Source organism: Barbus barbus (assembly GCF_936440315.1).
Source record: "Barbus barbus genome assembly, chromosome: 17".
Taxonomy (NCBI): domain Eukaryota; kingdom Metazoa; phylum Chordata; class Actinopteri; order Cypriniformes; family Cyprinidae; genus Barbus; species Barbus barbus.
In genome coordinates, this window is record NC_136745.1 from 7,262,518 (window position 1) to 7,276,109 (window position 13,592).

Genomic DNA, 13,592 nt, shown 5'->3' on the forward strand with positions numbered 1-13,592 from the left:
ATTTTGTGATAGTTTAGCACTGCATACATTTTCTGCATAAATAATTATTCAAGGGTTTCAGGTGATATTTTCCATGTTGTTTCTAGCATGCCTTTATGGAGACATCCTGAAAATAGACACCACCGGTGCATCAGAGAAGACAGCAAAACAAGACAAATTAACCATTAAGGGTGAGAATGCATGACTGCATACAAATCACATATGATTCTTTTGTTTCATTTGCCAATATATGCAAAGTGCACCATGTTACAATATGTAATAACATTTCCAACTTGTCATAGGGGTTGAAGCCTCCAAAAAACTGGCTGAGCATGGTCCGGATAGAGAAATACAAGAGTATAATTATCAAAGTTGCCAGAGCAAAGCAGATGGACCCAGCTGTTATTGCTGCCATCGTATCTAGAGAGTCCAGAGCCGGAGCCGTCCTGAAGGATGGGTGGGGTGACCATGGCAATGGCTTTGGCCTCATGCAGGTAGGTCAGAAGAACTGATTTCTCTATTTCGAAATATCATGAGCCATGAGACAAGATTTAAGGTGGTGAGTACTACTAAACTAAAGCTGACTCGTAAATGTAAGTAGTAGATATCCCATGCAAGATATTTTTATACCAGCAAGAAATAAGTAGAGTACATTTAATATTTCTAAACATTTCAAATCATTCTCTTTTGATTATGTTTCTTATAGGTTGACAAACGCTACCACACTCCAACAGGTACATGGGACAGTGAGCTGCATATCACACAAGCTATTGACATACTCATTAGCTTCATTAAAGAAATTAAAGTAAAATTCCCCAAGTGGACACAAGAGCAATGCTTTAAAGGTAGTACACTTCCACTCTCAGAAACCACAAATGTGTCTTGTTTCAGAAACTATGCACATTAGATTCATTAAGGAGAAGAGAGAAATGCAAGAATGATGATTTGAAAGATGAATTTTGATGAATTAATTAATAAATCTTAAATTGTCTATAAAAAGTTAAACAAAGAGAATGTTATCAGTCTGATTGAGGTTTTCGTGTCTGTTTCAGGGGGAATAGCAGCCTAGGCGCATTCTGATGTCCCTTGTGGACAGCCAGACCTTCTGCCCAGGATGGTACACGGGAGCTTCTGATCTGCGAAGGTCGGCTGTCCTCTTGCGCCTACGCACTGCCCGCTGCAGGTGGTGGTGTGCGGAGTCCCAGACCCTCTCGCTCTCCCGGAACCAGAAATCTACAGAGGGTAAATCAGAGGGTTCCCCCGACCAGGGGAACATGGGTGGCTGGTAACCGAGTATGCACTGAAAGGGGGTCATACCGGTAGCAGGTTGGCGGAGAGAATTCTGGGCATACTCGGCCCAGCCAATGAACTGGCTCCAGGAGTTCTGATGGCCATGGCAGAAGGTTCGGAGGAAGCGGGCCACCTCTTGGATCTTTCGTTCTGTTTGCCCATTTGTCTGGGGATGGTAACCTGAGGAGAGGCTGACGGCCACACCTAGGAGTTTGAAAAACGATCTCCATACTCGGGAAATGAACTGGGGCCCACGATCCGAGACAATGTCCTCCGGAATCCCAAAATATCGAAAAACGTGGTTGAATAGTAGTTCAGCTGTTTCAAGGGCTGTAGGCAGACCTTTGAGTGGGATGAGCCGGCAGGCTTTGGAGAATCTATCGACTATGACCAGAATACAGGTATTGTTGCTAGAGGGAGGAAGATCTGTGACATAGTCCACTCCTAGGTGTGACCAGGGACGACTGGGGACTGGTAAAGGAAGGAGCTTGCCTGCTGGAAGTCGCCGAGGATTCTTCGCCATGGCACACTTGGCACATCCCTGGACATACCTCCGAACGTCTCCTGCCATGTTGGGCCACCAGAAGCGATCTCGTAGCAGCGAGAGGGTGTTGTTGGCCCCTGGGTGGCCAGTGCCCAGAGATGTGTGGACTGAGTGGATAAGCTGAGTGCGTTGGGATCTGGGAGTATACTGCAGTCCAGGAGGACAACCCGGCGGAGGAATCGTGGGATCATTGGTGGAGGGAGCTGGGACTGGATTCCATTGAATGGGGCAGACGAATATTTGTTCCGGGAGTATGGGTTCAGGTTCCTCGGAGTGATCATCCTGGGTGTCAAACTGGCGTGAGAGGGCATCGGCTTTTATATTTTTGGATCCGGGGCGGTAGGAGATAGTGAAATTAAACCTCGTGAAAAAGAGTGCCCACCGGGCCTGACGGGGGTTAAGTCGCTTGGCTTCCTTGAGATATTGGAGGTTCTTGTGGTCGGTGTATACTGTGAATGCATGTTGAGCCCCCTCCAACCAATGTCTCCACTCCTCTAAGGCTAACTTGATGGCCAGTAGTTCTCTGTTGCCGATGTCGTAGTTACGCTCCGCCGGGTTGAGTTTGCGGGAGAAGAAGGCACATGGATGGAGTCTCGATGGTGTCCCCTGCCTCTGGGAAAGGACAGCGCCCACTCCTAACGTTGAGGCATCAACCTCTACAATAAAAGGTTTCTCGGGGTCTGGATGAATCAAGACTGGGGCTTTGGTGAAGGCATCCTTCAAACCTTGGAAAGCTTGGTTGGCTGCAGAATTCCAGATGAGGGTTTTCGGTTTTACACGGAGCAGGTTGGTAAGTGGACTAGAGATGGTGCTATAGTTCTGAATGAATCGACGGTAAAAATTTGCAAAGCCCAGGAAGCGTTGGAGTCCCTTTACAGTGTCAGGAGTGGGCCAACTGTGGATCGCCCTTACCTTCCCCTCGTCCATTTGGATGCCACCGCTACTGATGTTGTATCCCAAAAACTGCACTGAGGGAAGATGGAAGGAGCATTTTTCAGCTTTCAAGAACAGATTGTGTTCCCTCAGGCGTTGGAGGACCTCCGCAACGTGGCAATGATGTTCGGCCATACTCCGGGAGTAGATAAGGATGTCATCAATATACACCAGTACAAACTTGTGGAGAAACTCCCGGAGTACCTCGTGCATGAAATCCTGGAATACGGAGGGGGCGTTAACAAGTCCGTAGGGCATGACGAGATACTCGTAGTGGCCAGTAGGTGTCACAAATGCTGTCTTCCACTCGTCCCCCTCACGTATCCGGATCAGATTGTAGGCGCTGCGGAGGTCCAACTTGGTGAAGACGGTGGCACCTCGGAGCTGTTCCAGGGCCGCTGGGACGAGGGGAAGTGGATACCGGAACTTCACGGTAATCTGGTTGAGTGCACGGTAATCTATACAGGGCCGAAGTCCGCCGTCCTTCTTGGCGACAAAAAAGAAGCTTGAGGAGGCAGGGGATGTAGAAGGACGGATATAGCCTTGTTTGAGAGACTCCTCGATGTATTCTTCCATGGCCTTCTGCTCGGGAATTGAAAGGGGATAGATACGGCCACGGGGCACTGACTCATCCGGAAGGAGGTCTATAGCACAATCCCAAGGTCTGTGAGGTGGTAACTGAGAGGCTCTCGTGGGACAAAAGACATCTTGGAAAGTGCGATAACAGGCAGGTATGTCAACAGATTGCTTTTCAGGTAGGCTCTCGATGGAAGTGATGTTCAACTCCAGCAACTCGGGCGGTGAGGAGATAGGTTTGGGGATTTCTGGGAAGCATTGATCGAAGCAGGAATCTCCCCATCTGAGAATCTCTCCGTTCCGCCAGGAGATGTGAGGATCATGTTGGAGGAACCAAGGTCTACCTAATATGATATCTATGGATGAATCTTTGAGAACCAATAGACGGATATTCTCCACATGTAGAACTCCTACTTGCAACCGTATGTGTTCGGATAGTTGGTTGACATACCTGCGGCTTACGGGTCTCCCGGTGACTGATTGGATCTGGTAATTCTGCGGTGTGGCGGTGGTGGAGAGATGGAGCTGGCGGCTGAGACTGCCCGAGATGAAGTTTCCCGCGGAGCCAGTGTCGATTAGGGCCGTGACTACGAGGGAACATTTAGGGCCGGTGAGGCGTACTTCTATGGTAAGGGGCTTACGATTTGGAATTTCTGTAGAAATAGCACTCACCCCCAGGCGAACTGGTCTTGTGGGACAGCTGGAACGGAGATGTCCCCTTTCTCCGCAGTACAAACAGAGACCCTGGGCAAAACGGCGGGAGCGTTCTTGGGCAGAGAGACGGTAATTATCAATTTGCATGGAATCTGGGGTGGTCTCCTGAGGGCGCTGTTCAGCTGAGCAAAAGGGCACTGGATGATGAGAGAAGTCAGTGGATAATTCATAAGTCATACGAGTGGCACAGCGGATAGAGTGTTGTATAAGGCTTTCTAGGCCGAGGGAATCATCAAAGGGAGCCAATTGCAAACGGAGATGGGGTTCCAAACCCTGTCGGTAGGCGGCAAGTAGCGCGCACTCGTTCCATCCGCTGGCGGCCGCGAGAGTTCTGAACTGCAGGGCATATTCCTTGATGGGTAGTGACTTCTGACGAAGACGATAGAGTTGATCACTGACTGAAGAATCATACGCTGGTTTCCCAAAAACCTCCCGTAAATGTTGAACAAACGCTTGGGATGACTGAGTGACGGTGCCGCCCTGAGCCCAGATGGTCTCTGCCCACCGAAGAGCATGGCCTCGCAGGTGAGTGATTATGAAAGCGATCTTTGATTTCTCTGTGGGAAATAGGTGAGGTTGTAGCTCAAATGACAGGGAACACTGCAGGAGAAAACCATTGCACTCCTCCGCCGAGCCTGAGTAGGGCGCTGGTTTAGCCATGGGGGTGGTGACCGTCGAAGAAGTGCTGATGCCGGAAGGGACTGCTGAGGCAGATGCCGATGCTGAGGTGAGGGTTCGTTTAAATAACTCCACCAGCTCCTGAAAGGGGTCTGAAGAACTCATGGTGGAGAAATCCAGTTGTGGTCCTGTCTTCTGTTACAGATCGGAGGACACAAGGTTAGCAGGCAATGGAATGTTTATTGACAGGTAAGCAATAGAGAGGTAAACAGATGGCGCGGCTTTCTTGACCCCGGAGTTGGTGATCTTGAACTGGGTAGTAATGATGTGAATCTTTACTTGCAGGGATAACTGGAGGAACCAAGGACGATCGGCAACCACACACACACACCGCAGACTTGGGAGCTTCGCACCGGCGATCGTGGAACTGACTTGGAGCAGGATCCTGGAACAGGTAAGTATATACAGAGACAGGTTAGTAGATTAGCAATAGGGGATACAGGCTTTGTGCTGTCGTAGGAAGTCCTCTTCGCAGAAACGAGACCGGACATCAAGTGCTGGGTGGTGTGTGGTTTTATAGCTGACTGGTGATGAGGGACGTGATGCGGGACAGGTGAGCGTGATTAGAACTCAGGTGATAGGGATCGCTGTGATTGGGAGGTGGCAGAGCCTGGCATGTCTGTAACATAAATAGCATAAGAAAGACAATTAAAAAAAGAAAAAGAAAAACAGCAGTAAAATCCTTACATTAGTGCAGTGACAACCACCAGTCCTGATCCTTAATATTAGGCCTACTGTATTGCTATGGTTAGTTAAAAATAGTTATTAGATGCTGATGTAATCTTTCTCTTTTATGAGTTTGAGGTGTTTTCAAAATGAAACTGCACAGTGCATTTCTTCTGATGATAGTAATGAAGATCTGATTAAATAAAGCTCATTTATTTCCTCCAATCATGTGTTTATTATTTATCACAACGGCCTTGTGAAGTCTTTCAAAATCTACATTAAATTAGCCTCATATGTAGGCTATGCTTCATTGCTCATGGATGGAAGCACGTTTTGAAGGAGTGTGTTATTGTTGTTGTCGAGCCTCATCCTTCTCTCACATACATGCCACTGGAGAATGTCATTAGTAAAAATCTGTTTCGCGCGCTTAAGGTTGGCCAGATATCTCTAGGATTTTCTTAGACATGTTAGTACATGTCTGCGTTGACGCATTAATGAGCGAATTTGGTTCTGTTGAGGCTTTTTGTCAGTTTTTAGCTGACTGCGCTGGACAAAGCAGTTGTTTGGGAAGTTTGGGAAGCGAACATCTCCATCACTTTCCGCTAATTCCAGTGAAAATTTCCTGGGTTGTAACTAACGATTTGTTCTTCGGTAGTTTATAATAGTATGACTTTTTAAATAATGTTTTGTAATGTAAAAGAGTATAACTTTGGAACATTTAATAGTGCTCTAATAATGTACATTTTCAGAGCATCGAGCTGACATAATGCCTGAAATTCTGTGACGTTTTACGTATTTACTTTTTATTTTATTTTCACTTAATTTTTTAACTATATTTTTAGTTAAAAGTTTTCAAACGTTTTAGTTGTTAATGTTGTTGTTTCTAAGTCATGTTTACATAGTATCCTTCTTTTCTTGTATTGTTTTAACAATTTTGAGAACCACAAAACTACGATTCAGAGTTATTGACTAATTGGTTATATTTTGGGAGATAAAAAAATAAAATAAAAATTTGTGTACTTATAGATTACATACGTTTTGGAATAAATAGACAGGTAGCCATATATAATCAATGCTGCATGTAAATCTATGTACCACCAACATATCAAGAAAATTAGTTTTAAACTTTTCAAGGTCTGTAAGAATAAATTGTTAAAAGAGACAAAAGACGTGTTTTCTAGATACTGAATTGCAGGTTTTTCTGTTCTTTAGGGTAAATCTGTGGCGCCTGCTGCTCAGAGAAGATCAAATAACCCTTTTCTTTCTCTCAGCAGTGTGTTCGTTGATTACTGTACAGACAGTACAGCCTCATGATCAATGTCCTTCTCCACATGTTCAGTTAGTATTTGGAGAAGTTGACATGAAATTTCAAGCAGTTTTAGAGAAGGCTGCTGTGCTGTGACATGTTATAATTAATCTTAAAATATTAAAATCGATTTTTTTTTTCTATATTCACTTGCAACAATGAGGCTGTTCTTAACTTGATGACCATTTAACCATTTTCATGCCGTTTTATGACCTCGGAATAATTGGGAGACTGCATATTGGTTCTTTTAAAAATGTTTTTATCAAATTGCAAAGCTATACAAAATTATCTAGTGAAGACATAAAAGCAGGGTTATTATAGTTAACTAAAAATAAAAAAATTAAAATTAAATCCTTAGTTCAAATTAGGGATGCTCTTTGTAACGTTGCTAGATGACCATAGAATAACCAATACGGGACGTTCCCCTTAAGTCATATTGGGAACGTTGAACAGCAGCACTTTCAAAACCAAAAGAGGACGTTTTAGGAACGTCCCTAATGTTATGTAAAGGTTTGGGACTTTCGTCACCTTCACAGGACTTTAAGGGAACGTTACGTAAGGTCGCGAGAACGTCCCGTCCTACACCGCGGTCCTCCTACCGGGGCGATACCGATACTGAGCTCCTGAACTCGTACTCGTACTCGTTAAAATGCCCCGATACCAAACAGCATGTGATAAGTGCCATATTCAGACAAAGAAATACAGACAACAGAACAACAGACAGCAGAATGGAGTTATTAGAGACTAAGGATGTCTACGAAGTATATGCATGCAATGAAATTAATGTTAAACATTCAGTATTGATGCCTGTATAGCTGATGTGCGCGAGCTGATGGGCTAAGCAAAGCATGCTGAGTGGATTGAGCGCGCGGCGGCGCATTATCCCTTTCTCACAGACATCACTGGATAGTTTGTAGTTCGTTCGGATATGTCAAAAACAAGTAAGTAAAACAATATACGAGTTACTTAACGGTAGGGAGGGAGGGAGAGAGAGAGAGAGAGCGTGCGCGCACTTCTGTTGTGTGATCTTTATTGATGTTCGCTCACTTGGCAGGCGCATCATTTGGCTTGAAACAAAATCATAGATATAAGACAATTTATAGGGGTATTCGCTATAAACCATAATTTATTTCCAACCTTAAGCATACACGACATTCTGGCGAAAGTGAAACTAACAGCTTATGCTCTATATTCTGTATTTGTCCCTCTCATTCTGCACCAGTACAATACGTGCGCACGTTACGCGTGTTTTGCTTGCTTCATGATTGATTATGCATCATATGAGTGGCTTTGGAATATAAATTGCAGCACGTTTCAGATGAAAAAAAAGCAACTTTTATTTCTGAAAATATCACAGTTAGGAGATTTATAACCAGTGGTTCCCTGCATTATTACAGCAAAACGCGTAATTACAGTACTGAGCCGCTGCAATGGAGCCGCTCTAATGCTATTAAATTAAAGATGATGTACCATAGAGCAAAAACAGTGAAAGTAACAAAAACTTGTAAAATACATTTTAATGGGCATAATTAAGTGTGAAAATAGCCGAAGATATTATACAGTCAAATCAAAATAAAGTAAACTCTGACATATTATAACCAAAAATTCTTCATACAGTGGACCAGTAAAATTGATACAAATTTAGGACAAAAAATTATTCAGACAGAGTTTGGGGGAAAAAAAGTTCAGGTTTGCATGAACCTGGTTTACAGCATGCCCAGGAGACTACAGGCTGTCATTAAGGCTAAGGGTGGCCCGACAGAGTATTGATAGTTGTGTAAATATTGTCATACTAACAGCTGTCTGAATCATTTTGGTTGATTGTAATCCATTATGTACCTTTCTATCAAAGTTATCTGACATTATCAAGCTGACTTTGTTCAGACACAGTTTTACTCTGAGTTTTGTCATATTTTATTACCATTTTCTAAACTATAGCGAATAAACTGTGATAATGTGAGAAATTTTAAAGGTGTTTGAATAAATTTTAGTTTGACTGTATTTATTTGATAAATGAAGTTAACCAATTAACATTATACATACTCTTTTGGTTTCTGTGCCCAATATTTTAAAAATGTACAAATGCAATGAAAATATCAGTATCGGTACTCGGTATCGACAAGTACCAAAAATAAGTTCAAGTTCAAGTTCAAGTTGAGCTTTATTGTCATTCCGCTACATGTGGGGACATGCAGTGGAACGAAATGTCGTGTCTCGCAGGACCACGGTGCTACATAAATACAGACATACAACAATGAAGTAAGAAAAAACACTATAAACCTATACACTACTAACAGATTTAACTATAAGTATACTATATATTTCCTTAAGAGTTAGCGGTAAACTGACACTATTTGGAGACGAACAGACGACATTAAACGACATAAAAGCACCGTCTTTGGGACCCGGAGCAGCCGCAGCGATCGATCGCGCCGCCATCTTCCCTTCATAAAACCATCGGTATTAGGCGAGTACAGGAAAAAGTGGTATCGGTGCATCCCTACTTCAAATAAAATAAACATTAACTGAAATTGAATAAAGTATTTTAAAAACTTAAACTTATTTCAGCTAGTTGCCAAGGCAATAACTGAACAACTAAAATTTTAATGAATAAAATTGCATATATATGTATATGTATATATATATATAAACTAATGAAATGATAAAGACATTAACATTAAAATGAAAACAGAAAATATAAAATAAGAACTAATTCAAAATATTAATAAAACTGTAATAGTATCTGGTAATAGTGATACTAAAATAATACTGCATAAAGGTGATTTTAAAAGTGGATTTTTTTTTTTTTTTTTCAATAAAGGATCACTAGTTACTGGACCCAAAATGTAAACAATTCTTTAACTAAAATAAAATTATCTGAAAAAAAAAAAAAAAAAAAAAAAAAAAAAAAATATATATATATATATATATATATATATATATATACAATTAATATAATCTAATTAATCGCAAACTAAATTTGGCTGTGAAAATACCCCCAAAAGATAATGTAAAGCTATTATTGTGTTAAATGTTTAGGCTACAATGGCCTAACATAAAGTATGCATCATAAAAGACGATAATTTGAGAAACAACTTGTTCATGCAATGAAAGTCACTGGTAACCAAAACAGCTTTTTTACCAACAGTTTTCAAAATACCTTATTTTAATTTGTGCAAAAGAAAGTAGGCTAAGTCATTCGGGTTTGAAACAACATGAGGGTGAGCAGCCTAAATGATGACAGAATTTATTTATTTATTTTTTAAAGGGGTCATATGATGCGATTTCAAGTTTTCCTTTCTCTTTGGAGTGTTACAAGCTGTTTGTGCATAGATAAGATCCCTGAAGTTGCAAAGACTAAAGTCTCAAAACCAAAGAGATATTCTTTATCAAAGTTAAGACTCTGCCACGCCCCCCTAAAACAGCTCATTCAAACACGCCCCCACATGTCTACATCACGATGTGGAAATATTTGCGTAACGCCGCCCAAATGTTCATGCAAAGAAATTACTGTTTGCTGATACTGGACCCTGCCTGTCTGACCACGTTTACCAATGAAAGCCTGCATTTGGATCCACAATTGCATTGTCACGCAACTTGAAACTTGTGTTTTCAAAGTTGGAGTGAGAGAGGGGGGACGGGATTGGGAAAGGTTCACGAGCCTGGACTCGAACACGGAACACCCAAAGCACAATGGAGCTACATGTCAACTCGCTGCCCACGAGGCTATCTGTGATGACAACAAAGCCATCTCTAAAGATTTTGGACTCCACAAATCCACAGTCAGACAGACTGTGTACAAATGAAGGAAATTCAAGACCACTGTTACCCTCCCCTATTACCTACCCAAATACATAAGTCATCCTACCAAAGAATGGTTAAAGAAGAACAAAGCTGATGTTTTAGAATGGCCAAGTCAAAGTCCAGACCTTAATCCAATTGAAATGTTGTGGAAGGAGCTGAAGCAAGCAGTTCATAGGAGGAAACCCACCAACATCACAGAGTTGAAGTGTTTAATTGGGTTCTCTTTGTTTACTTTCAGGACTTGTGTGAAAGCGGATGATGTTTTGGGTCATATTTATACAGAAATATAGAACATTCTAAAGGGTTCACAAACTTTCAAACAGCACTGAATCTGCAGAATAATCTTAAATTGTTTAAAGCACAAACAACTTAGATTTGGATGGTCTCATATCTTACCTAATACTCAGCCGAGCGCAAGGACAACTTCCTGTTACTAGCAGGCACTATAATGTGTAAATGTATGCCTATTTGCTTGTAACTCACAAACCACACAGACTAGAATTAAGTCACTGAATTCAGTCAAATCATATATTGTTTATTCTTTTATATTTTTATACTAAATGAAACTGCCAAAACTATTAAATTCTGGTGGCCATAATTAAACCTACAACCATTTGATAAAAGAAGTTCAAATTTGGCATGCTTTTACCCTATGAAAGTGCTAAGATTTCCCACAAACTTTCATTTTATTTCTCTTCACTTCCTTCTCCTGCCTGCACCTGCAATGTTAGAGCTTTCCCTAGAATCTAGCTGATTCATCAAGAGTGATGATAAACATTTTTAAACTGTATGAAGCACCTTATAATCCAGCTCATTCATCATTAATGGCTAGGGATTGGTCTAATAATAAGACATAAACAAACAAGGAAATTCTAATTTTTTAAACTTATTTCTCCACACCTTAGAGGAAGAACATCTGAGATAAACAGAGAAACCACTCCCTCTGCGATCATATATAATCAAGCCCTGCTGAGGTCTGATTTAGTGAAAAGGTTCATCAGCTTCATTGATTTGGTCTTTCTTGATTTGATTTTTGCTTTATATGGATCACCAGTCATGTGACTGAAAACCAGGAACATTGTAGAATATGAGGTCATTTTAATGTGAATATGGCAAGACTGTTGATAAGATGGACAATTTGAGTGAAAAAAGTTTATTTTGTCAGATTATATGCAGTGACGTAATTTAGCTCTTAAGATACAGAAAACAAAGATATTAAAAAGGATTGTATTACACAGAAGCTATATGTTTAAGTGACACAAATACAGTAACTTCAGTAATGAGGAGTAATTCAGTGAAGTTGATACATTGTATTTCACAAGAGTTTAACAGCTCAGTAACTGCTGTTCTTCAGTAACCCTTGCTTCTGAACCATTGGGCTCTGGCAACAACATCATTGGAGTAGTCTAGTCCTGCGGTTATGGCATCGATAGTCTCATACGAAGTGACTCTACTCACACCTTTGTTATAGGCTGCTATTCCCCCTGAAACAGACACGAAAACCTCAATCAGACTGATAACATTCTATTTACATTTAACTTTTTATAGACAATTTAAGATTTATTAATTAATTCATCAAAATTCATCTTTCAAATCATCATTCTTGCATTTCTCTCTTCTCTGATGAATCTAATGTGCGTAGTTTCTGAAACAAGACACATTTGTGGTTTCTGAGAGTGGAAGTGTACTACCTTTAAAGCATTGCTCTTGTGTCCACTTGGGAAAGTTTACTTTAATTTCTTTAATGAAGCTAATGAGTATCTCTGTAGCTTGTGCGATATGCTGCTCACTGTCCCATTCACCGACTTTATGGTGGTGTCGTGTGTCAACCTGGGAAAAAAATGAAGCTTTGAAACAACAGACATATTTAGTAACACTTTGCATGGATGATTATTGTGACAACTTAAACACCTTGAACCTTATTTTATGTACACTCATTCATGTATAAACCTCATCTTAGGTCTAATTTAATTTTAAATAGAGTAGATCTATAGTTGTAATGAACCTGCATAAGGCCAAAGCCTTTGTGTGCGGGATCCCATCCATTATTCAGGACGGCTCCAGCTCTGGACTCTGGATATGATGGCAGCAATCACAGCCGGATCAATCTTCTTTGCTTTGCCAACTTTAGTGATCATACTCTTGTATTTCTCCATCCGGGTCAGATCATGCTCAGCCAGTTTTTTAGAGGCTTCAACCCCTATGACATATTTAAATCATTTTTAAACATATTGTAACATGGTGCTCATTGCATATATTGGCAAATGAAACAAAAGTGCCATAAGTGATTTGTATGCAGTCATGCATTCTCACCCTTAATGGTTAATTTGTCTTGTTTTGCTGTCTTCTCTGATGCACCGGTAGTGTCTATTTTCATGATGTCTCCATAAATGTATGCTAAAAACAACATGGAAAGTATCAAGCCCTTTCAAGACAATAAATAATTATTTATGCTGAATATTCAAGCAGTGTTACACTATCACAAATTGCTCCTCATTATTGAGGCAATATCGTATAATAACAGCCAGGACCTGATATTATATAACTTACCCATGATGTTGATGTAGAACTGCTGTGAAAGACCAAATCAATGAAGCTGATGAACCTTTTCACTAAATCAGACCTCAGCAGGGCCTGATTATATATGATCGCAGAGGGAGTGGTTTCTCTGTTTATCTCAGATGTTCTTCCTCTAAGGTGTGGAGAAATAAGTTTAAAAAATTAGAATTTCCTTGTTTGTTTATGTCTTATTATTAGACCAATCCCTAGCCATTAATGATGAATGAGCTGGATTATAAGGTGCTTCATACAGTTTAAAAATGTTTATCATCACTCTTGATGAATCAGCTAGATTCTAGGGAAAGCTCTAACATTGCAGGTGCAGGCAGGAGAAGGAAGTGAAGAGAAATAAAATGAAAGTTTGTGGGAAATCTTAGCACTTTCATAGGGTAAAAGCATGCCAAATTTGAACTTCTTTTATCAAATGGTTGTAGGTTTAATTATGGCCACCAGAATTTAATAGTTTTGGCAGTTTCATTTAGTATAAAAATATAAAAGAATAAACAATATATGATTTGACTGAATTCAGTGACTTAATTCTAG

The 13,592-nt window shown here is 40.7% G+C and overlaps 1 protein-coding gene across 1 annotated transcript; it reads right to left on the reverse strand.

Annotated features, from left to right (window-relative positions):
• Positions 1-12,181: 12,181 nt before the first annotated feature.
• Positions 12,182-13,104, reverse strand: LOC306883436 (lysozyme g-like). Its single transcript, XM_079438701.1, has 3 exons — positions 13,041-13,104; positions 12,804-12,887; positions 12,182-12,690 (listed from the first exon to the last, which is right to left on the reverse strand). Exons 1-3 carry the CDS (start codon positions 13,042-13,044, stop codon positions 12,536-12,538), a joined length of 243 nt encoding a protein of 80 aa, XP_079294827.1. The 5' UTR covers positions 13,045-13,104; the 3' UTR covers positions 12,182-12,535.
• Positions 13,105-13,592: the final 488 nt, after the last annotated feature.

Excerpts from the sequence above, each read along its gene's own strand:
- LOC306883436 (XM_079438701.1), bottom strand. Across the intron at positions 12,691-12,803 it reads AGACAAATTAACCATTAAGG|GGGTTGAAGCCTCTAAAAAA; the intron begins GTGAGAATGCAT and ends AATATGTCATAG.